Genomic DNA, 22,053 nt, shown 5'->3' with positions numbered 1-22,053 from the left:
TTCCTGAAAAGTAAACAGTAAAAAAAAAGAAAGAAAGGCGCTGAACATCCAAAACTCATTAATTAAAGCAGTAGAGGATAATTTGGTTATATTGGAGTGTCCTTCTCTGATGCCTGCTATTTATTAAGTAGATTTATAGTCTTCTCTCATTTTTCCCTTCACTTTCGCTTCTACATCTCTCTTTTTTTTTTCACCATAATTACTCTCTTCTCATTCTCTGTTCCTCTTTTCTGATGAATATGCAAGTCATGATGAAAATTCTTACCTTAATGACAATGCAGTGTTGACAGACATTATGCACAGAGGATGTCTATGTTTAAAAAATATAATCAATATTCTGATTACTTGTGAATGATGCAATTTTATTTTGAAAGGCCTATAAATTGCTACGGTGCTTTGTTACACATTTTCCTTAATTAGAAGATTGCAAAGCTATGAAATACTCTAATTAGAATATATATGTTTGATAAAGTAATTACCAAACGGCTAGGATTTTTATAAAATCCTTGTAGAATGGATCACAGTTTACGTCTCGTTCCTTTTCATAAACCTATAAAGCAACAGCTGAGTGTGCTATTCTATTCTAGGTTAAGCACAGTAAAGTTTACATTGTCTGCCACATAAAATGAAACCACCAGTTTTCTTATATAGCCTCTTGAAATGCATTACATGAAGAATGTGTGGGATATAATGTGAAATATGTCATACCTCTTCAAATGATTTTCCAAGGAAGATTATTTGTTTCTGTATCAAATCTGGAAACCATCCATCGCGCTCACAGAGCAGACTCTGAGTGGTGTACAATTAAACCATAAAAATATGATAGCAGTTTTCCAATATTTGAGGGGCTGCCACAAAGAGGAGGGGGTCAATAGCAATAGCACTTAGACTTATATACTGCTTTACAGCCCTTTCTTAGCGGTTTACAGAGTCAGCCTATTGCTCCCAACAGTCTGAGTCCTCATTTTACCCACCTCGGAAGGATGGAGGGCTGAGTCAACCTTGAGCCTGGTGAGATTTGAACTGCCAAATTGCAGGCAGCCAGCAGAAGCAGCCTGCAGTACTGCACTCTAACCACTGCGCCACTGCAGCTGTTTTCCAAAGCACCCAAAGGCCAGATAAGGAACAATGGATGGAAACTGTTAAAGGAGAGATTCAACCTAGAAATAAGGAGGAATTTTCTGACAGTGAGAACAATCAACCAGTAGGACAGCTTGCCTTCAGAAGTTGTGGGAGCTTCATCACTGGAAGTTTTCAAAAAGAGACTGGACTGTCATTTGTCAGAAATGATACTGGATCTCCTGCTTGGGGTGGGAGGTTGGACTATAAGACCTACAAGTTCTCTTCCAACTCTGTTAATCTGTTAAGGAGAGGTATAAATATATAAATAATGTATTCCGGTAGGAGGAGGCAGTTAAAACAAGAATAAAATTAACAAAAGTTAAAAAGATGGAGGGAGGACCTTTATACGAGACTCAAGTGAGTCAGCAGAGCCAGGTCTTCAGATACTTCTGAAAGTCTAGGAGAGTGGGGTGCTTGTCTCACCTCTGGGCGAGAATATTTCAAAGGCCAGTGGCTATGGCAGAGAAAGCTTTCTTCCTGGATTCCAGGAAGATTGTGTGAATCTGGTTTCCCCAGAAATCACTCACAGAAGGGTCTCTTCTTGGATTCCAGGCAGATTATGTTAATCTGGTTTGTCCAAAATAACTCAGAAGAACCATAGCTATATAAGCAGTGGTCCAGTTCTTTCTTCACCAAATCCAATGCTTCGACTGTCTTTTTATTTTGTAGCAAAACTCTATGCAGGGATGTGACAGACTAAAAACAAAACATATGTTTTGGCAGTGTAGAAAAAGAAGAAGACAACGGATAAACTGGATGCTGAGAATTGAGAATATTACTGGTTTGCCTTTGGAAATGCTACAAGTTCTTATGAAAGACAGGTCAAGGTAGACATTTGTCCTGTTGAAGACAAATATCAAGATAACATTTGTCTGCTCAACTGGAAGTTGAACCTAACTAGATAAGATCTGTTTTATACTGTAGTTCTTTTAAGTTGGAAAGTTTGTAATGGAGATATTCCTGTGTATTTGTTAGAAATTAGAAATAGTTTAGTTCCAAATGTGAAACTTCCTTTCTCCTCCCCCTCCTCCCAGATTGTACAGATGAATAATTATTGTGGCCTTGGAATTGATGCAGAGCTGAGTCTAGGTTTCCATCATGCAAGGGAAGAAGAGCCAGACAAATTCAATAGCAGGTATTTGGATTTTATTTTATTTTTTGGAGAAAAGGAACAAGTTCTCCCACTAATTGAAAAACATTGAGAAGAAACTTTCATGTGTTTCAGCTCATTAATACAGGTGGTGTTTCATTGACGACTATAATTGAGTCTGGAATTAGAGTCATAAGTTGTGCTGATAGTTAAATGGGTCACCACATGACCACCTGATTTTACAACCTTGTGTTTTTTTTTGCAATGGTCATTAAGCAAATGTGACACTAGTAAAGCAGATGTCGTGGTCATGAAGGGACTTGGTTGTCCACAATGGGCATTTTTGCCAGAAACCAGAAGTAAACACCAGTTTCTGGCAATACGCATTATAAATTGTCAGAATATTCATGAATTGGCAGAGACATGGGTTACAAGGTCAGCCAATGGGAGCTGAATTGGGGGCTGAATTGGAAGGAGTCTGGGCGTGGCTTAGCTTCGTGCTCAGTTCTGAAGAAACAAAGCTTCTTTGAATTATTTAAAGTGAAACTAAACCTCTCTGCTCTGAACTCTGAAACTGCTGCTTGTGTTTTTCTTGTGTTATGTTGGAGGAATCTACTATTGGTATTGTAAACTTTACTTCAAATGTTATTATGTATATAAAGAAGGTAATGAATCCTGTTGAATCAGTCATCTGTGCATGTTTTCTGGATTTGAATTTCTGCTGCAAAATCTGACATAAATTGCAATTGCGACTGTGGGACGCTTCAAATGACTATAAAAGCAGTCTGGCTACCAAGTGTCCAAAATGTTATCATGTGAAGCCCAGCCACTGGGACATCAAATCAGTGTTGTAGATAGCTGGGGAGCTAAGGTGGACACCACTTCAGCTTCTTTCAGGGTGGAGGAGAAGGAGGCAATGGAGTGTCACCACAGGAAAAGACCTTACAAAAGCTCACAGAACTTCTTTTGGTGATGGGACCTGGAAGAAGACCTTATTAGATGCAAGTACTGAGTAGGTACATATGAAAGAAGGTAACTTCTTCAGGTGACCTGGTCCTAAACCATTGTGGTCTTTAAAGCAGCACTTTGGATTGGACCTGGACCAGGAACCAGCATAGATGACAAAGAATTGGAATCGTTTGTTCATATTGGCCAGTCCCAAGTAGTCTAACTGCTCTAGTTTGAACTAACTCAAGTGTCCAGATCATTTTTAAAGGCAACCCCATCTACAATGCAACAGAATATCTGTTGCAAGACTATATTGACTATCTTTATTTTGTCATTGCACCTCGTACAATGAAATCAAACACCATCTTCAGTGCACATCATGACCATGAAAATAAACACAAACACACATCCTTCACCCTTCATACATTGAACTGGAATCTTGGGCTAATATAGAAATGTACATGGTACTTATCAAACCATAAATTAAGGATATTATTAAAAATTGATATTAGGATATCATGGCAACCCTAACACTAATCAATAGTAAACACCATATCTCATACTTGTCCAATGAGAAGATCATGCTTCTGCCTATTTTGTGCCTCAGTTGCCCGGCTACATGTCTATCTAATCTATCTTGGGTGATCTTAAACAGCTAAGCAAGACTAGTTATTATTTGAATGGGAGAACATCTGGAAATCCAGGTCTCTGCGTTAGACTGGAACATTTATATTGAAAAAATAATAATCTCATGAAATGGTAATGGCAAATTGCTTCCATATAATCCTAGATATCTGTGGGGGTGTATGAGCTCATCTGAGCTTGAAGAAGATTACCATTTTCCCCATTTTCCCCACTTACAGACCCATGAGTGGATGTGAGTTTTATCCCATGGCTGCTAATTTAGATACATGGAGCTAAGAGACGTGGTTAGAATGCAGTATTGCAGTAATCTAATTCTGCCAACTGCCAGAAGTTCGATTCTGACAGGCTCAAGGTTGACTCAGCCTTCCATCCTTCCAAGGTTGGGAAAATGAGGACCTAGATTGTTGGGGCCAATAGGCTGACTCTGTAAACCGCTTAGAGAATGGCTGTAAAGCACTGTGAAGCGGTATATAAGTCTAAGTGCTATTGCTATTGCTAACTGGCTTCATGTTCATAGGAATGATAAAAACATAATGCAAGATACTGTCAGTGGTTGTTTGGAAATAAATTCAACCATCGTATATAAACTCGTCCATCATGTTTATTCACCTGAAGCCTGCCCTCCATGTGGGGAAGAGGGAATCTTGACACAGTACCTGCCAGAGGCATTAGATTATATTATTACTATCCCAAATAATCCTTCTGGCTGGGTTGAAGAGGGATAATACTCCAAAACATATGAAGTAGAAGACTGAGTTATTCTTGATTCTCTTAGTTTAAACTCCAAAAAAACACACTTGAGCCTTGTTTTTTCAACAGTTCCCTGAACATCTACATTCATCATAGTTCCTACATAAACATGCCAAGATTAAGCTATTTTTCTGTTCACAATGAATCCCATTTCCAGTGTATTGCTCTCGGATCACTGTTCTGATACTTCAGTTTAGAAATGTATTATCTCACTCTGAACTTTAAAGGGTTCGTCTAGTAAGGCCTGATTTGATTCTGCATTCCAAGGTATGAATATTGTGGCCCATTGGCTGCCAGCAGAGCTGGCAGCAGAGTCAAACAAGGAGGAGGTGGAAGGGCAGCCTGGGCCAACTTTGGCACCTTTGGAAGGCCCGATGAGGAGGCAGCATTAGAGGCAGATGCAGGGCCGTCTGTCTGCCCCCAGGAGGAGAGGCAGCTATCTTCAGGGCTTGAGCTGAGTGAGGGGGAAGAACAGACGAGACCCATCCCAGATGCACGTATGCGTAAAGAGGAGAGCAACGGAAAGCAAGCCGGTTCTCAGGGAAAAGCAGACATAGACGCTACCTAGCCCTTCCCTGACTGGGAAATAAATCATCGGGGTTTGGGAGTGGCCTTTCCAGTGTACATTAATCACATCAGAGTCCTTTGCCAGAACCAGGTTTATTGGAACTAACTGCTCTGTATTTGAGGTGCCAACGGAATCTCCCTGCTGGGAAATAACAGGGAGTGAATTTATCTCAACTGTTCTGCTTGGCTCAATCATTGAAAGGACTTTCTATCTTGAGTTCTCATGTGAACAGAGACTTTTCTTACCCTGTTTCAGAAGGAGGAAAGACTTTCATTTGTCACTAATTCCTTTTGGTTTTGTTGATCCAGCATGAACAAAGACTGTTCCTGCCCTGACTTAAAAAAGGGAGTTGTGTTACTCGTGAGTAAGTGGTTTCCTCATTGCTTGCGAAGGCTGGGTCAGAACAATGAAACTGGTCTTTATATAGGAATAAAGATGTTTGACAATTCTGCTGTGCAAACTAATTGAGGCTGAGACATGGTCATTTTTTAAATAAAGTACAGCCCGGTTCCATTTCAGGCTTGAGCTGCTAGAAATTTACCTATCTGAATGAGGAAAGCAAGTCTACCACAAAATCAGAGAAGGAAACTACTATGTCAATAAGCAAAGCACGGACCGTGATGTACATATCACAGAGCTTACCATTTTTATAAAATAAAATTTTATTTCTAGGCTACACAACAAAGGAGTCTATGTAAAAGTTGGGCTGCAGAAAATGAGCCATACCAGGAGTCTTCACAAAGAAATCAAACTTCAGGTGGACCAGCATGAAGTTGAGCTTCCAAGTATAGAGGGTCTTATTTTCATAAATATCCCCAGGTAAATACTAGACATCTGGTTTTTTACCAAACAGTCCTTATGTTAGCGTTTACAGCTGCTTTCTTTTGATAGTTAAAATTGCTTTTATTAATAAATAGCTCTTAGGTGCTTTTGTATTGAGAGTTTGCTTTACATTCTGAGTTATGTTATTCTACTGTGGATTTAATAAACAACTGTGAGTTGTTGATGCATAGGAGCTTCAAGTTTATGTGCTTCTTGTTCTTCTTCTGATGGGTGCATGATTTTCTTTGAGTTTGGTTAGACCAGCACTGATGGTGTTACCTAATTTGAGCAATGAAATGACTGCAAGACCAAGCTCCGAGACCATCAAGCAACCCTCGTTTCAATCTTGAGCTACAAATATTTGCCTTTGTTCTTCTGTTGGGGCTGCAAAGATGAGGTTGTATGTCAGCTAACGTTGCAACTGTATGCTATCTTGTTTCCCAGTTTAAATATACTACACTGGGGTTATGAAATTTGGTCTAATGGTTAAGGGATCAGGCTACAAACCAGGACACTGTGAGTTGTGGTCTTCCGTTAAGTATGAAAGCTGGCTGAAAGTGAGCCAGTCACTTTTTCTCAGCCCATCTCACCACACAGGTTGGGGGAAAAAATAGGTGGAGGAAGGAGTATTGGGTATGTTTACCTTCTTTTGTATAAAAATAATAAAGGCAGGATAAAAAAAATATATATTCTGATTTTAGACAAGATGTTTAACTGCTAATTTAAAATAGAAAATGTTTTGGTCTATTCCTTGGCATTGCCAAGCAATGGCAAAAAGGCTTGCAGGCTTTAGTGATTGGCTAAGTAATATTCCTGTAATGGCAAAAACTATGATATATTGCACTGTTCAAGTAAGATGCACATAGTTTGCGATGCCTTGTGTGTATAATTTGTTATGTAGCCTACACTGATTTAAAGAGAGAGAGAGAGACGTAACTATTTCACAGAGATACAAAACAGTTTTGAAATATGTGAAGCATAGTGACATGAACAAATGGTCTCTGTTCTAGCTGTTCTATTTATTGTTCCTCCTGCCATTGTCCATTCAACTTCACTTCTGAACACATGAAGCTGCCTTGTACAGAATCACACCATTGGAGTCTTGAGTTCACTAGTGTTTGTGCCAGCTGCCCAGAGCTTTCATTGTCTTGTATGGACATTTTCCCCCCTTTGCCTTTTACCCAAAATATTTTCATAAGATGATACCCGATTCTCAGATTATAAAACGCGAGACTCTTCTGAGAATTCTGATAAATAGTAAAGAAAAAAGAAAAAAAAAGAAATCAGTTACCTGTCAAGTTTATTTTCTGTATATAGAAAAGGTGTTATAATAATGATTCTTTCAGTTACATTAGTGTGTCTATTATTTATAGATAATATAAGGAAATATTGGAGATACGAATATAAGGTTCACTAAACCAGTATTTGTTTGGTTTAGCTCATGTATCATACAAAGCCAAAACAGACATACCCTAGTCAGTAGTGGGATTCAAATTTTTTTACTATCAGTTCTGTGGGAGTGGCTTGGTGGGCCTGCTTTCCAGCTCCGTTCTCCTGTGCAGGGCAACAAAAGAAAGCCCAGCCAATCAGCTGGGACTGAGGAGGCAGAGAATAGATGGGGGCGGGGCCTGTCAGAGGTGGTGTTTGTCAGTTCTCCGAACTACTCAAAATGTCTGCTACCGGTTCTCTAGAACTGGTCAGAACCTGCTTAATACCACCTCTGATCCTAGTATGATGTAGCACAAACTGTGAATCCAATCAGCGTATGGATTATTTGTAAAGGCTTTAAAATGAGCCCTGAGTATATTAAAGGACAGAAAAATAAAGGAGATAAAACCAATTTTTGAAATAACTAGGCAAATGCATTTTAGTCCGTTTTTACATTTTTCTCATTTTTACAGTTTTCTTTTTAAACATTTCTATATGAAAAATATATCACCAATCTGTTAATCTGACATGGTCCGAATAACAGATCTATCTTATTAATTATACTCACCTCTGAATAAACTCTTGTTTGTTTCTTTATAAACGCTAGCACATCTTCACAGGTTGACTTGGTATGTTGGGACAGAGGTTTTCTTTTTGTGGCCCGGTCTTTAAAGTTCTGTGGGTTAGCATAGGATTTATGACTGCTCTTCATTTTACCTAAAAGGTTTTGCAGTATGTCTGCTGCTCTCAAGCTCCCTCTGCAGGTCATCAAGACAAGAGCGGAGACCATATCTAAATATTACCTGGTCTTCTGATGATTAAATACTTATTATTTTCTTTCAAGTTGCTACAGTGTCCCTGTATGATGCCCATAATTACGGTATCATTGGGGGGGAACTACATGTACTGTATGTACTGTTTGTACACTGGTTTTTCTGTTTTAATTTTCTGCAAAATAAATGCTCCAAAGTAAACATCTTATAGAAATAAAAAGGTATTAGAGGTTTAAATATGACTTGTCACACAGTCAACACAGACTGGATTTGGCATTTTTATTTACTTATCAAGGCTTTCCCAAGGACTTGAGATAGGCAAATGTTGCTTGGTGGTGTTAAGGGTACCTTCACAGAATGTAAGTTGTTTCAAATAAAGCTGCCTTTTGCAGTTGGCTGTGATTTTGCCAATACCGTGTTCCAGTTGTTTTATTATTATTAGTGCATTATTTTTAATCACCCAGGGATACATATGTAAAAATAGACAGCCGTATGAATTTTCTAAATAAATAAATACAATTAAAGTTATTTCATTGCTTTCTTTCTAGTTGGGGATCAGGTGCTGATCTTTGGGGTTCTGATAATGACAATCGGTTTGAGAAACCAAAAATTGATGATGGCTTATTAGAAGTAGTTGGTGTCACTGGAGTTGTTCACATGGTAAGTCGAAGTGCACTTGACTTCTCTTAATAGCTTTTATTTTGCATTTAAAGCCTTTTAGGGGGGTATAATGGATTTGTGCTAATTGACTTGACCTGAAACAGTTGTACTTGTAAATTAATTGAGATGTATGTATATTGAAAGAGAAGGCTATAGGAATATTGTATGGTGCTGCCTGGGAGGGAATTCAGTGTGATAGTTGTAACTTTAAATGGAAGCATATTTGGAGATTATAGAGCATAGAATTACAGGTCTGGAAGGGATTTTGGAGATCTTTTAGTCCAACCCTATGCTCAAGGAAGACTTTATATCATCCCAGTCAAATGGTTATCCAGTCTATGTTTGAAAACCTCCCGCAGTTAACAGATTAACAGAGTTGGAAGGGACCTTGTAGGTCATCTAGTCCAACTCCCCTGCCCAAGCAAGAAACCCTACACCATTTTTGACAGATGGAGCACCTAAACCTCCAGGAAGCAGGTTTAATTTTTCTCACTGTCAGAAAATTTATCCTTACTTCTAGGTTATAATTGGGAGAAATTCCATGTGTGATGCATTTATAAAAATTATAAAAGAATCGGTTACCCAGTGACAGATCTCAAAGGAGACTTGACCCTTTTTTTTAAGATGTTTTGATTACTAGTTGTCTCCTCCCCCCTCTACCCCCTCCCCCCCCAAATAGGGTCAAGTTCAAGGAGGTCTCCGTTCTGGCATCCGGATTGCCCAAGGCTCCTACTTCCGTGTAACACTTCGGAAGCCAATTCCTGTCCAAGTAGATGGTGAGCCCTGGATTCAACCACCAGGTCAGATGATTATTTCTGCAGCAGGACCAAAGGTAATTTATATGTTTGGTGTCAAACGTTTTGTCATTACTGTAGAAAAGAAGGAAAAAACGTAATTGCATTCAGCTCCTGTGCTTAACAGACTATATAGCCAGATGGATCTGGTTGAAATATAATGTATTTCAGTTGTTAAAAATGCCTAGAGCTGTAGCCTTTTCCCCGTCAGCCTTCTTGATCTGCTGTGATTGGAGGCTTTTTGGGCTAGCTAACCAGAATTATATCTCAGGAATATATATTACCGAGGGTAGAATAAACCTGCATGTCAGATAAATGTTCTATCATGTATTCAGGGTTTTTTTGGGGGGTGGGGGAGAATGGATTAATCAACCCAGAAAATCATGGTATGCTTGCAGAAGGCATAGTGGAGTCTGGCTATATAGGATAATTGACTTATTGCTCAAAGGTCATGTTCTCACTGTACCATTAAGTTTGCAGGCTGGAGTACACATAACTAAATCTCCCTCATGCAATATATATGTACATGAAAAACTAAAATGTGAGGTTCCAGCCTAACCTTTTCTCTTCCTTCCCAAATACAGAGTTTTCTTTGAGTACAACATTTTTCAATATACTGTAAGGTCCTTCTAACAATTGAAGTTAATGAGAGAATAGTTCCAAAAGTTGTTTGTTATCATAGTCAGAGCTAACTTTTTCTTCTAGGATTCAGTATACAGAATCAAATGAATATCTGAATGTACACCATATTATTTCTGTACGCATGCATAGTTTGTCAAAAGTTTTCCCGCTACCTATCACTCTCTCTGACTCAAATGTATTATATTGAGAACATGTTGGAATGATTGCTTCCTGTTGCCGTGTCTACTACAATTCATGGCTTATTGGTAATGCCAGTTAGGGGAGGCTGGGGTATGTTAAGCCAACACCTTAGAAACAAAAGCTAGGTTTTCCCTCTTTTTAAGATTTTTTTTTAATTGCATAATTGTCTGATTTTTAATTGTCAGATTTCTTTTGTACGTGTGATCTTTGCAGGTCCATATGTTAAAGAAATCAAAACAGAAACAGAAGAAAACTGGAAACACAAAGGATTCAAGAACCGAGAGCACATTGACTGATGAAGCAGGACACTGATGGGAGACACACAGAGTCCAAATGCTGCACATCTACTGTAGATGACACCTGTCTGGCAAAATACTGTTGCATAGTTCAGGTCGTTTATGAGCCTGTCTTCTTGTTCCATGTTCATTGTTCAGTAGCCATGTAACTGACATGAGACTATGATTGTACCCAGGAGTGGATCGGAGGAGTTTGTATTAGGGAGCCTTTTAGAAAAGTACATTCTTTCTCCTTTTTCAGCCACTCTGTTGAAGGATTTAAGCTAGTCCAGAGAAAAATAAATCACTTGAGTGAAAATCAAGAACCCATAATATCATTTGGGAACTAGTTCCTAAAGTAGGATAGAGTTATGATGACTTAATCCAGGAACGCAGTCCAGACTCTGTTCCACTGGGCCGGCTTCATTGCAGTGTTTTTTTTGACCCCTGGTCTATACAACAAGGGATCCCATTGCCTTTCCCTCTTCACCTGTGTGCAATCCACATGTTCCTCATACTTTTTTTCATCAATAATTGTTAAAACACGGAACAGAGCTCTCATTGAAGAACTGGCAAAGAAAACACTTAATAGGATGCGGGAGAAGGAAAATTCTCCCCATAACGGCTAACTGTGCCCTATTTCGAGTTTTCATCTATGCACCACAAACACTTTCACTACACTACCACAAGAAACATTTTGAGAGAAAAGAAAGCTCCTATAATTTTGACTTTTTTTAATAGTTTACAGATTTTTTTTGTAAGACCTGCAAGCTTTCATTTTCTAATACATCACATGTGTTTCTTTTCTCTAATTCTGCTCTGCAAGTCAGTGTTCCTGATTTCAGTCTTTAGCCTTCTCTTTCTGTCAGCATTCAGACTGTTGCTGAAATATCACTCAGAATGGGTACGAAGCACAATGTAGTTCGATTAATTTATTTCAACCTTTATTTGATAAATATTAAACGATCGTGCAGAAAATAAAATTACACATTGGTTTATTTTCAGTTAAAATACTTTGAACTTTTTAAAAACAAAGAATAGATTGTGTTTTCTGAAGGTGGCAATTGTGCTGATGGTGCCAAAGATCCTATATAGAGACTTCCTTGTGATTAAGAAACTGATTATTGGCCAGTACATAGACATTTTTTGCTTGTTTTCACGATTATCATTTTGTGGTGTTATTTTCCCCCTGTAACAATCATTCATAGTTTTGGCCGTCAACTCACTACAGGTAGTCCTCGACTTATGACCAAAATTTCTGTTGCAGAGTGAGACAGTTGTTAGGTGAGTTTTGTCCCATTTTACGACTTTTGTTGCCGCATTTGTGAAGCGAGGGCTCCTTGACGCTCTCTGAGCTTGCTTGTTTTCTCTCAGGCATTTCATTACCCAACTAGGTAACATCACCAGTGCTATGTCAACCCTGAGCTACAAATGTCAACCCTGAGCTACAGACATCCTCCTTTATTAGTTATTAGTTGTTAAGTGAATCATTGCAGTTGCTAAATTAGTGACACAGTTGTTAAGTGAATCTGGCTCCTCCGCTGACTTGCTTGACAGAAGGGCGGAAAAGGGGATCACATGACCTTGGGAAACAGTAACTGCCATAAATAGGAGGCAGCTGCCAAGCGTTTTGAATTCTGATCACGTGACTATAAGGATGCTGCAACAGTAGTAACTGAGAAATGGTCATAAGTCACTTTTTCAGTTCCACTGTAACTTCAAGCAGTCACTAAATGAACTGCTGTAAGTCGAGAACTACCTGTATAACCTTCCCCCACCCCTGAAATAAGTAGTCTGGGTTCAGAGGCTAACAGAAGATATTTGGAGCTTTGGTTCCTCTGCCCCTTTTCGGTTTGGATATATCTGAAATGAAGTTCATTTTCAATGAACTGCGACTTGCCATGTCTTCAAAACTTAGATAAGCTGTGGTTGACCACAATGAAGGCTTGAATTCAGTTCCAAATTGCAGTTACTTCTAAGCTTCAATTAATCACAAACAGAAAACCCAGAAAACAACAGTAGCATAAATCTCTGACTTCTTTGTGACCACACCAAAGTGAAAAATATTCCACGTTAAGTCCAGGACTCAGGTGATTTAATGATGGTGAATGTGTGGCTCTTCTAACTATTGCTGAACTCAAGACTTCTAGTGCCCTTCATCACAAGCATATTGCCTAGAATAGTTTAGCAGCGTCTAAAAGATGGGCAGTTGGAATAAATTGGGTACTGTTTCATATGGAGTAGCAAAAGGAAAATAAAATGGGGTGGGGCAGTAGATTCAAATTTTTTAACTACGGGTTCTATGGGCGTGGCTTGGTGGGCGTCGTAGGGGAACAATACTGTAAAATCTCCAGTCAGAGGTGGGATTTGCTGGTTCTCAGCACTACTCAAAATTTCCGCTACTGGTTCTCCAGAATTTCCTGCTGAATACCACCTCAGGGGTGGGATGGGTGGTATCCTATTTTTTAGGTGTCTAACTGGTTGGAATTGTACCACACTGTAGTAATTAACCCTGAATGCCAAAAGAGTAGCAGTAGCCAGGATTAGAATCATGATATGCGACCAGATCATAGGCAGAAGTTGTCTTTGTGTATTTGAAAAATAACTTGATAGAGGTTCATATTCATTCATATTCAAGAAATCATGTAATTGTGCAAGTAGTGCCTGTTATAGTATCTTTTCCACGTGTGCAAGAATGGATAAAGCCTTACTAAGTGGAGACAAGTCTCTTTAAAAATGAATGTCTTAACATTTTACGCATAGCAATAGAAGGAAATTAGAAAACGTCTAGTCAACATTGGCGCTCAGAAGGGTCTGCAGGATTTGCTTTGGTTTAGAAAAAAAATGCACTTTCAAAAGCATAATTGTTTTGCTGCTGCAAATGCTGCTGTATTTTCCCAGGAGAACAGGGGTGGATGGACATAGCGCGTTCTTGTAGATAATACATCCCCAACTTTGTCAGCCTGTTTTGGCATTCTATGTGTCTTGCATCTCTCATATATTTGTATTTGCAAATAATGGCAAAGAAAAATTGTGTGGTGCTCACCAGTGTTCTTTAACTAGATGTTTTCATGCACCAGTCTTCCAGCCAGTGAGGGCGTCTTGCAGTTTACAGTATTTCTTATCTCCATGCTGTGCCATCCAGTATAATATTGGAGAGTGGTGAATATTTTGTAAAAGGTGTTCTTACAATTGCTTTTTTATTCTTAACATGTGACTTGATTCTGGACTTTTTGGTTCCTTAGAAGTTTGACCATAAAATGTTGCATAGCAATGAGAATATATGTTTAAAATATTTGTAATATAATATTTGCTTGATTTGGGGAGTTCCGAAGTTTTCATAACATCAAAATCATATGTGTGCTTTTCTTTTATCAAATCTTAGAACTTGCCCATAATCCAAAGAATGGCAAAAGTTGTTATGGGATGTGTGTGTTAGCTCAGGGAGAGACACTGATCATGTTCTGATGACATGCTTATCATGGTTTGTTTAAGACTCTAGAACAGAGGTCTTCAAACTTGACAAATTTAAGACTTGTGGACTTCAACTCCCAGAATTCCTCTTCAAGACTTGTTAGCTCAGGAATTCTGGGAGTTGAAGTCCTCAAGTCTTAAAGTTGCCAAGTTTGAAGACCCTTGCTCTAGATTCTAGAACATACGTGGTGTACACAATTCTTAGCCGTGACCATCTCCATTTCAGCTGTGGTTGTTTTTGGCTTATTAAGGAATGTATAAGAGTTCTGATGTCATCAGCCAGTAAGTTATCTCTGCTACTAGCAACAAAACTGAAAACAACTCTTCAGTTATTTTTCATACGGATAAATAAAAGGTGCTGGCAGATGATGCTAGGATTTTTAAACCTTAAACCAGCCAAGTCTGTGTGGTGGAAACCAACATGCAGAATTAGACTTTAGCGAACGTTACCTGACGAACTCAGAATGAAAATGAAATTTAACTACTTAAGCACAAGGTAATCTTTGATCTCTTTCTTCATCATCTTTACCTCTTTTTGTGCTTGTGTCTCTGTGGGTGGGGCCTTCAAGTCAGCTTTGATTCCAGGCAGCTGCCTGGACAAAACTCTGTGTAATTATTTTTTTTTGAGAGAGCGTTTAACAACAACGACAACAAAAATCCTTCTCACCCTTATGGGTAGTATTTGTCTTCCCCAATCTCGGTCTTCTTCCAAAGGCCTGGGAATTTGAAAGTTCTGTGCAATATTTTAGCTGTTTCTAGCACTGCAATCATCTGATACTCTTCCTGGGATCTAGTTGGGTCACTTTGGCCTTTACTTTCCACATCTGTTCTACTTCTTCCTTCAGGTGCTCCTTCTTCCTGATGTTGCTGTCACTTGGCATTGCTACATCTATCACCACTGTTGTCTTTTGGTCCTTGTCTGTTACTTGATTGACCCTGTTACTCTGTAATCCTTGATTTTTTGTGAAATCTCCCATCTTGTCTTGAGATGGTCTAGCCAATGCACTGTGCAGATGTTCCTACACACAATCCCAGCTACTTGGTTAGTCATTGAACATATGCTATTCCAATGTGCTTCTTCATGTGTTGCCTCGGTGTGTTGGACTGTCTCTGAGATCTCTCTGCCTAGTCTGCACATTGGGTGATCTCTAGTGTGGTAGACACCTGTTTCTATGGTTCTGAACCCTTAGAAGGGAACAGACTTTCCCACTAATCAGTAGAATGACAAAATTGGATTCAACTCAGAGAACATTGATGTAACTGGTTTAGTGCATCCCAAGTCACATGACTGTTTCTTTAATAGAAAATCTGCATAGCCAACTATTTGAAAAGCCTGCATTAACTGAAGGCAATTAGATGGGTCCATTGCATTTAACTGAAGACAATTACAGTTAACTGAAGACAATTACAATTAGATGGGTCCATTGCACTAAGCCAAAAATATTGCTTGCTTTATTTTAATCTAATGTGCCATACGCATCTAGCTATTGTTGGCTGCAAATCATGGTTGTGATTCATGTATTTATGGAATAAACCATGGTTAAATAAATCACAGCTTAATGCAATCTGTGAATCAGTCTAAATATGTCCCCAAAGTTGTGCAGCATTTGATTCTCAGAAAAGTATGTTTGGGGGGGTTGAGATTGTAGCATCTTCTGCAATTCCTTAATATTTCTGCATTTTCCCCCCCAGAATCTCATAGTTGCCCTCCACATATTTCATCTAAACATAAACCATTTCATGCTACGTTAGTTTTCATGGTAATTTGAAGGTGTTCTTCACACTTTAACTGATCTAAAACAGGACTTAGCTTTAGTTCTTTTGTCTGCATGAAACATGCACATAGTTTTGGTTGCACTACTTTTTCTGAGTAAATATACAAAAATAATAACAAAGAGCACATCTTTTTCATCCTTGACCCATTTCCTGAAATATGCTGCCCTTTAAATATTATTCACGCAGCAACATTTTTTTTTACCTTTTGACTTTCTACGCATAAGACATGTGCAGTGTTTTAGCATTTTCCAAAAAAAAAAAACACATCCAGATTATTAGACAAAAATATTATTTGGGCATATATTGCTTAATATTTTTCACTACATTGCTGATTGTAGCCGGGATGCTTAAAAAGTAAACTACATAGAATGTCTTATGTGCCTTTTACGCTTGTGCTAAATTGCCCCTTTATACAGCTCTGGAGTTCCCCTAGATTGCATGCCAAGTTTCAGAAGCACAATGTTCCAGAAAGTTTAATGGAATTGTAGCACGAAATAGGTTTCCTAAACTTCCAGAGGTCCTGCTGCCTTTCGCTTCCTTATTACTCCCCGTTTCCAAATGCTGAAGGAGGAAAAATGCACGCGTGCTGGCTCCATTCCTCCAGTGACAATACCATTCCATTCCTTACTGTCTAAAGCTGTTGTCCTTCATCAGTGTGTTATGTTTTCCTCATGTCATTTTTGAAGTGCTGCATTGATATACTCGGGCATTAAAAAGAATAAGTTTCTTTGCACTATAAAAGGCTTCCCTCTGTGCTGTGTGCCTTTGACATTTTCTTTGAGAAATGGAGGGACTTCCCTGCCGGTTCCTCTTGAAACCCATGAAACGTCCAAGTTAGGATGATGTGATTGGTGGTGAGGATTAGTTTTTCTTACAAAGATATAAGCTATGAGGGTTGGCCTCAGACTGTTATAGCCTAATACAAATGTCGCTGACTCTGCAAACGTTGAATTAGAGATCTAAAAACATGCTCTCTCTCTCTTTTGCTTCTTTTTCTCCACTGAGCACTAACTATGGTTTTGCATCACTGGAAAACCAGAGCAGGCGATGAGTTAATGCAAATTGTAATTATAGTTTGCTATCTGATTCCAACAGCCGGTGATTTACAAAGCAACTGTCGGGCGTAATGTTCAACCGTAGTGAAATACTGGAAAGCAATAGAAGTACAAGTAGCCTTCAACTTAAGACCACAATTGGGATCAGAATTTTCTGCTGCTAAGCAAGACAGTTGTTAAATGAATCGCACCTGATTTTGGGAAGGTGTTTTTTTTTTTAAAAAAGATGGCACAAGTAATTTTTAACAAGGAAGAGTGAATTCGTCTTTGTATATGTTCCCTATTATGTACACTGTATGGATAGGCTGCTTAGCTTGCAGATTGGACAAGCTTTTCAGAAGTAAAAATAAACCAAACTCTGCATAAGCCCAGATCACATTGACAAAAATGTGAATGTTGAAATTGGTCTTGGCACAGGCTTGCTAAGAATTATTTTCACACTCTACCTATTAATGTAATAATAATATAGACGTCTCTTGTTTACACACTTCCTTAATTTTGCACTTGTAAATATAAGAGAAGCTTTGTCGTAGTTATTACAAAATTTTTGCCTGGCATTTAAAATCCTAGATGAAAACAATGTGCATTTTAGGGTTAAGATCTCCAGTACATAGTTAACTTGTCTGCTTGGCAATTCTGCTATATTTGTGAATGCCTATTTATTCACCATCCTGACTTCTTGCTGCCAAATGGACTTAGGCTTAGCAAATACTTCTGTAAGATATTAATAAATAAATGGAAATTTCCCTATAAGCTTCTATAAAAATTACTGTTTAAAGTCATGAGAAATTATAATTTTTAGTGCAGTATTGGAAATAAGAATTATACAAACCATTAATATTTGTGTTGGGTTTTATAGTTCTGGCAGGTGAATTCTGTTTTGGTCCTTTAAACGTGATGTTCATTTTATGGACATTAGTGTAGATCACAGGTGTCCAACCTTGCCAACTTCAAGACATGTGGACTTTAACTCCCAGAATCCCCCAAACTGGCTGGGGAATTCTGGGAGTTCAAGACCACAAGCCTTAAAGATGCCAAGGTTGGACATGTCTTCTGAAGATAAAAGTCTAAGAATAGGAATATTGGCTATTACCCTTGAATTGAATAGGATTTACACAAGCTTTCTCCAGGTTGGCACCCATTTAGTGTGCTGGACAGCCATGCTTTTTTGGGGTGGGGAGGTGGGGTTGTTGATGGAAATTGAAGTTTAAGACATAGGTTGAAAAGTAGGTTGGGGAAAGCTAACTGACACCATTTTGGATCACGCGTGTACATTTAGTGCCTTTCAATTCCATGAGAATGGATTACCGTGATGATAATGTTCTTTTCATAAGTTAATCAGGTTTGGCTAGTGATCTTTGAAGAGTTTACCTGACTGTTGTGACTTTGAGACGGTTGAAGGTCTGAGTGTTACTAAGTGAGGTTTTCATTTTGCTAGACTGTTTCCTCACTTGAAATGGCTTACGAAACTACAGTTTGCTTTAATGAAGAAAAGATATGGGCACCTGCAGTTGTTGCCTACCACAAATGTTCATGAACTTTGGGAAGTGATTTTGGCGAGTGGGAAATGAACCACAGAACCTAAATGAGGATAGAATCAGTTTGACTTTTGGTAACTTGGATGGGTTAGGTTATGACCCTTTAGACCGTAATAACTACTGCAAAATAACTACTTTTTGTGAGTTTGGTTGTCTGTAATTTTCATTAGAAAGAAATCCCTTCATAGAACATGAAAACACAATTTAATGTCATTTGGTGGATGGCTTTGATATTTACGGGGTTATGACTGTTGATTGTAAATGTTAGTGCACTGCTTTTCATTGCTATCTGCATTTAATAGTAAAATTCTATTTTTTGATTGGTCTCTTAAGATGCTCTTCAAAGCTGCTGCTTTTGACTCATCTGAAGATTCAGAGTCGGTAGCATTTGTACTGACTTATATATTGACTAAACATTTGTAACTAACTAGATGGTTTATATTTTCTGAAAATAATTTATAATGAGGGTTTTATACGTAGTTGCAGAAATTTTGATGGCGATCTTTATGTTAAACATTCATCAATAATAATATAGAAAAGTAAAGAGTCTATTTTGGGGGGATTCCCTGATTTGATTTGTAAAAGGTATGTCCGCAATATCTTTATTTCAGATAACATTTCAGCTAGCAAGTCTAGTATATGTCACATTTTCTGCACAAATATTGCTTCCATGCAGGAAATATGTAGCACCCATATATATGCCGTTGCCATAGAGTAGACACATATGCTTAAGTCCTCTATGTGTGAAGATGATTGGAAACCCTGTTTGGTGAACATTGGTAGTGTAAACATATTGTATATCCATTGAGCATTTACACTGATCAATACACAAATCTTTCACTATTAAGTAGAGAAGTGGAATTTGGTGTGTATAAAACTGATCTTTTTTCAAGAAGGAAAATATTAAGTGCATGTTGTTTTTCTGCATGTTTCTATAGATATGAAATTGCTGCTAGCTTTGATTTTCTGTCTATCTATAGATGTTATTATAATCTGTTCACTTAGTAATTCTGGATAAATGAGTCCTGTTGAATCTCTGGGTTTTTCTCTGCATGAATAGAGGGATAGAGAGTAAGGAATTAGACCTTGCTGGATATGCCTTAGGCTAAACGGGTAAAGAGTTTTTAAAATGCAGAAATCCAGATAATGTTCAGAAGGCAGACAAGTCCCTAATTCATTCAACTATAAGGAGAGGGAGGCACAACATCACCAGACCTGCAAGATTATGTTACTTTTACTATATCTAATTTCCATTTTAAAAGGTAGCTTTAGCCTTTCAATGGAGTTGATTTCATGGTCTAGTCTACCTAGGGGGACTAAAAGGAGATCAGTTGTGTCAGAGAAGCATTTTTAAGGTTGACCCAGCCTTCCGTCCTTCCGAGGTTGGTAAAATGAGGACCCAGATTGTTAGGGGCAATATGGTGACTCTATAAACCACTTAGAGAGGGCTGTATAAAGTGGTATGATTAAGCTTAATAGCTATTGCTATTCTCAAATATCATGTTGCCCCCACATGAAATTCAAATATGTTTTTAGAAAATAAAATTAGTAATTGCAGTCTGTTCTGCTTGGAAAAGTGATCACTTTCCGTAATTGATCTTCCTGGCATCTATCCATTCACTTCAAAAGCTGCCCTGCCTTTATCTATAGAAGTAAGGAACAAGCCTGATGCAAGATTATCAGATATGTAAATTTTATATGCCAAATTGGCAAGCTTAAATAAATATTTGTTCAAGAAATAAGTGAGAATCCTAATTTGCTCTGTACCAAAACAAAAATGTAAAGAAGTCATAAAAATAATGTTCACTATTTTGTAATTAACATAAAAGGTCTCTAAAGACGCATCGACTTCTATTATATAAAGGCGAAAGAAAAATTACTTGCTAAGGTTCTAGGTAAGAAAAAGTTTATCAATGTCACTTTTGGTTTTTTTTGTCACAATACAGTACATCTTATACAGAACAAGCTGTGCAATATGAGTCACTTGGTAGCGATTGAAATTTAGATAATTTTATTGTAGATAGCTTATATTATTATTGCAACAGGACAGCTATAATCCTATTTTCAAAACTCTTGTTCTGCTGGTCAGTGACCAAAATAAAGAAACTATAAGCCTGTTAGGATTAGTGTTTTATATACTCCTAGAAGCATCTGAAAAGTTTTTCAGAACAAAGGACCATCTTACACTGATATTTTAGGGGGGTATTTTAAGCATTTATAGTTCTGAATCTTTGATCCAAGAAAAGGTTTCCAAGAAAATTAGGAAAATTGTATGGGATAACTGTAGCAGGTTCAGATGGTTTAATCCAGGGGTCTCCAAACTTAGCAACTCAAGACTTGTGGACTTTAACTCCCAGAATTCCCCAGCCAGAAATCACTCAGAAAGATTGTTTTCCTGATCAAATAGGTAAAATGAGGCACAGAGAGTCTCCATTGCTTTGCTTTTGCATAGTATATATATTTACTTCGCTTTTTAAAAAACCACCTTTGCTTGCTTTATCGGTAACCAAGTAAGCCTCTAATTCCCATGGTTGCCTGAAGATTCAGTTACATATTTTGTACTGCAGTTTAACTATTTTGACTCAAAGACTCTTCAGAATAAACAAGTTGGTAGTTTCTTCCTGGAGATCTCTAAGAGTCCTCCTTGGTCAAGTAGAGTTCTCTGGCTTTGCAAAGGAATTACTCGTAAGCCAGTTGCGAAAAGAAGATGATTGATCAGAAGTAGTTCAGGGGATATGATTGCCATTTGTAAAGAATTAGGTCACAGGGGATGCCTTTAAACATAGCTAATATACAACTGTTCACTGCTGTGCTATTCTCGATTGCAACTGAAACATTAAATATTTTCTCTCTGGGCATGCCCCTGTGGTTGACACACACACAGATCCTCAGGTGGATGAAGTGTGCTCTCCTCATTCAAAATGAGAGGCCTAGAAAGTTCTAGAGAAAGATTACGTTTGGCAGCTGTCCGTCAAATGCACTTTCTCCTTAGGGCGCCAGGTGGACTTGGCACCCCTTGGAATTGCTGTGAAATGTAAATCTTCCTGATTTTCCCCCTCCATCCTGCTGCCCTGAGCTGCCTTGCTTTAGAAGAGAGGTGGTGATAGGCCTTCGCTGACATCAGCATTGGATCAGTGACCCAGTCCCCTGATCCCACAGGGTGGCAGTGTGAAACATTTATGTATTCATAGTCTAAAAGATGGCACAGAAGGGAGCCTTGCCTTTGAAAACTATGGGGGATGGGGTGGGGTGATGCATTGAACTTTCTTCTATTAAATAAGATGAGCAAGATTTTGTGGCAAAGGCCTACTTCTAACATACAAATCATGTGTGGCCAACAGAGTTGTGTGCTGTGCTTGCTTTTTTGCAATATATGCGCTTAACAACTTGCTCCCGAACAATTGTGAAATTCTAATAATTAGGAGAGCATCCGCACAGTGCTTAAACAGAAGCTAGCAGCGCGCATCAACTTGTTTACTTGTTTCTTTGGTATTAGTTTTGTTGTGTGCCTAG

At 38.3% G+C, this 22,053-nt stretch overlaps 1 protein-coding gene across 2 annotated transcripts in view; it reads left to right on the top strand.

Annotated features, from left to right (window-relative positions):
• Positions 1–11,671, top strand: part of DGKQ (diacylglycerol kinase theta) — an 85,128-nt gene extending 73,457 nt beyond the window's left edge. The window contains exons 19-23 of one of the 2 annotated variants that reach the window (XM_087926389.1): positions 2,157–2,257; positions 5,796–5,942; positions 8,695–8,806; positions 9,486–9,638; positions 10,636–11,671. In XM_087926389.1, coding sequence (XP_087782515.1) covers positions 2,157–2,257; positions 5,796–5,942; positions 8,695–8,806; positions 9,486–9,638; positions 10,636–10,734 — 612 coding nt within the window. In that variant the 3' untranslated portion in view covers positions 10,735–11,671. The remainder of the gene's footprint in view (positions 1–2,156; positions 2,258–5,795; positions 5,943–8,694; positions 8,807–9,485; positions 9,639–10,635) is intronic. The other variant, XR_015742115.1, reaches the window with a different exon arrangement.
• Positions 11,672–22,053: the final 10,382 nt, after the last annotated feature.

This window comes from Pseudonaja textilis, chromosome 2, assembly GCF_049901715.1.
Source record: "Pseudonaja textilis isolate UNSWEBS1 chromosome 2, rPseTex1.2, whole genome shotgun sequence".
NCBI classification, from domain to species: Eukaryota; Metazoa; Chordata; class Lepidosauria; order Squamata; family Elapidae; genus Pseudonaja; species Pseudonaja textilis.
The sequence above is the reverse complement of the archived record's forward strand: the minus strand, read 5'-3'. Positions and strand labels throughout refer to the sequence as shown.